Source organism: Rhagoletis zephyria, unplaced genomic scaffold, assembly GCF_001687245.7.
Source record: "Rhagoletis zephyria isolate East Lansing unplaced genomic scaffold, Rhagoletis_zephyria_1.1 Rzeph_scaffold_30490, whole genome shotgun sequence".
Classification (NCBI taxonomy): domain Eukaryota; kingdom Metazoa; phylum Arthropoda; class Insecta; order Diptera; family Tephritidae; genus Rhagoletis; species Rhagoletis zephyria.
The window spans coordinates 1,498-4,343 of NW_016187546.1; the positions used below are offsets into that span (position 1 = coordinate 1,498).

A 2,846-nucleotide genomic window follows, 5' to 3' on the forward strand; every position below is an offset into this window, starting at 1 on the left:
CTCAACTTAAACTTAGTTTAGCCATTTTTTGCACTTAAGTCAAAAGTTAGCCTGCCTATTACACAGCTTATTCTTGACTAAATCTAAAAAATTGGAGTTGGAGAAACCTTAGAAAACCTTAGGTCTTTATTCATTTAAAATGCTTTTAATTATGTCATTCAAATATGTGTATGTGTGTGTATGCAATTAATAAATATCTACCTACTTAATTTCACATTTTCCCACAGATTTTCTACGCATTTGGATTTGATGGACTCAACGGTTTTTTGCATTCGTCACCAGTATACGAAATGAAGCTTTCCATTCTGAAAGCTTTAAAGTTCTTTGAGAATCGTGGTTGTATAATCGAAAAAGCTTCAATGAAAGCTTTCAAACACTCAGTTGAAGTGACGTTTAGTTGTGTTGCACTTCTGCAAGACTTCCCTTATTTAATAAACAGTTCAAATCCAAATAAAGTACGAGAACATTTGATTGAATTTGCAAAAGCTCTTTTCGGTAAGTCAGAGTATACCAAAGAAGCGATATACTTCGATATCTTGCGACGAACCCATGCCTTCATGAAGAAAGAGAGTTTACACAAATACAAAGCTGAAGTCGACACATTGAAAACTGAATTAGCTGTAAGTTATTTAGCAATCTCAGTTTAGGTTTATTGCCAATAATAAATATTTTTTTTTTTTTCAGCAAATGTTAGGCCCTAATGGCGTTCTCTTCTTTCCCACTTTCCACGTGCCTGCTTTGCATCATAACACCTCCACTTTGGCGTTATGGAGTATAGATTATACTATGATCTTTAATATCCTCGGTTTCCCAGCCACTCACATTCCTATGGGCCATGATGGTAATGGCTTGCCTGTTGGCTTTCAAGTTGTCGCTGCACCGTACAAAGATAAGCTAGGCATTCAAATAGCTGGCGAATTGGAGTCAGCATTCGGTGGTTGGGTTATACCTACGCCACATGATCTCCAGCCTTTAGAAAGGAGTTGATAAATGAGTAGTTGATGATTTTTAGTTATTTACATACATATAGTATGTATATAGTTAAAAAAAGAATAAGCATCTTTATAAAGTTTGTACACTTTTGTATACTAATAAAGTACTTAAAAAAAGAAACTTATCTAATATGTAATTTCAATTATATATCTTCATTCATAAATATTTGAGGTATGTTGAATTATCGAATAAATTATGAGAGTGAAAAATTCATAAGCAAAAGGCGCGGAATTATCCAGCCTTTTCGCATGACCAAGTCCCGCCTTTCCAAGAGAATTGCTTACCATTACCACTAATATTGCCATTACTGTTGCCGTGACAAATACGATAACCACCCACATTATTACCATTACGCACAACATTATACTTAACTACTATAAAAGAAATTCTACTGTTCCGGTTTCCGCGGTTAATTGATTGTTACACAATCCTTCCGTGTACGAGTATTTCACTAAATTTTATAAAACTCTAGGAATATTCTCATATCCTGAAAAGAGACAACCAAAGGGTAAAAAATAAAAATCTACCAGACTAAATTAGATATTCTTAATAGAAAGCTATATTTTTTGCCTTTCAAATACTGAATTTGTATATTCTTATTCTGGTTTTTATTCTCGGCTGTAACTGCCTAAACGATTTTGCCCAAGTCCAAAACAGCACACCAGTCGTTTCCTTCCTGTAACAAATGACGGCAATTGAAAATGCCAATTGAAGCCAAGTCCTTCTTCACTTTGTCTTTCCATCGCAGTGGGGGCTGCATATTCCTTGAATACTTCCCTCCATAATCTTAGTACTTTGCGAACATAGGTCACTAGGTCGCCTTGGTCGTTCTTACAGGAGTTTGCTCCGGTCTTGGAACCCTCCCTAAATCGCCTAACTCTCTGATATAATTTTCGGGCACTTTTCCGAATGAGTCGGAGTGGTACGAGTCATGCTCCCTCCCTTTCTACCGTTACCCAAGGCTACACTCTGATTGCTCACGTTGCCCAGAGTGCGCGAACGAGGACGCAACAGTCAGGTTTGTGTATAGACGTGGAACTGTAACTGCAACCCAGAAANAATTTTGCCCAAGTCCAAAACAGCACACGAGTCGTTTCCTTCCTGTAACAAATGACGGCAATTGAAAATGCCAATTGAAGCCAAGTCGTTCTTCACTTTGTCTTTCCATCGCAGTGGGGGCTGCATATTCCTTGAATACTTCCCTCCATAATCTTAGTACATCGGTCACTAGGTCGCCTTGGTCGTTCTTACAGGAGTTTGCTCCGGTCTTGGAACCCTCCGTAAATCGCCTAACTCTCTGATATAATTTTCGGGCACTTTTCCGAATGAGTCGGAGTGGTACCAGTCATGCTCCCTCCCTTTCTACCGTTACCCAAGGCTACACTCTGATTGCTCACGTTGCCCAGAGTGCGCGAACGAGGACGCAACAGTCAGGTTTGTGTATAGACGTGGAACTGTAACTGCAACCCAGAAAGAGGACTATGCTTCAATGCACTTACTAGGGAAGAGATATACACCTTTTAAACAGAGCTGGAGTCAAAATCACTGCATATTTATGTGGCTGCCCACTTCTGCTCTCCGCAGATGCAAAGCAAAACAAAAGGTAGGACAAGTCATACATTGGCCAATTATAGTTCGGAAATAATAATATTTCACAATAATATAATAATATAATATAATAATATATAATATAATATAATAATGATATTTCATGAGAAGAACGCATTGAACACTTTAGTTGGGTCCCCCTGCATTTAGGGTGAATAACTGCCTTAACTAAGTACATAGATTCACAAGAGAGATAGGTAAGAGTGCCAGCTCTCGGCCGCCATGAGCTGGAAACATTCCCTTTT

General features: G+C 38.3%; 1 protein-coding gene across 1 annotated transcript in view; it reads left to right on the top strand.

The window, feature by feature from the left end:
* Nucleotides 1-1,114, top strand: part of LOC108383069 (fatty-acid amide hydrolase 2-like) — a gene marked incomplete at its 5' end in the record, with an annotated part of 2,541 nt that extends 1,427 nt beyond the window's left edge. Inside the window, 2 exons of the mRNA XM_017639448.1 lie at nucleotides 228-620; nucleotides 685-1,114. Coding sequence (XP_017494937.1) covers nucleotides 228-620; nucleotides 685-987 — 696 coding nt within the window. The remainder of the gene's footprint in view (nucleotides 1-227; nucleotides 621-684) is intronic.
* Nucleotides 1,115-2,846: the final 1,732 nt, after the last annotated feature.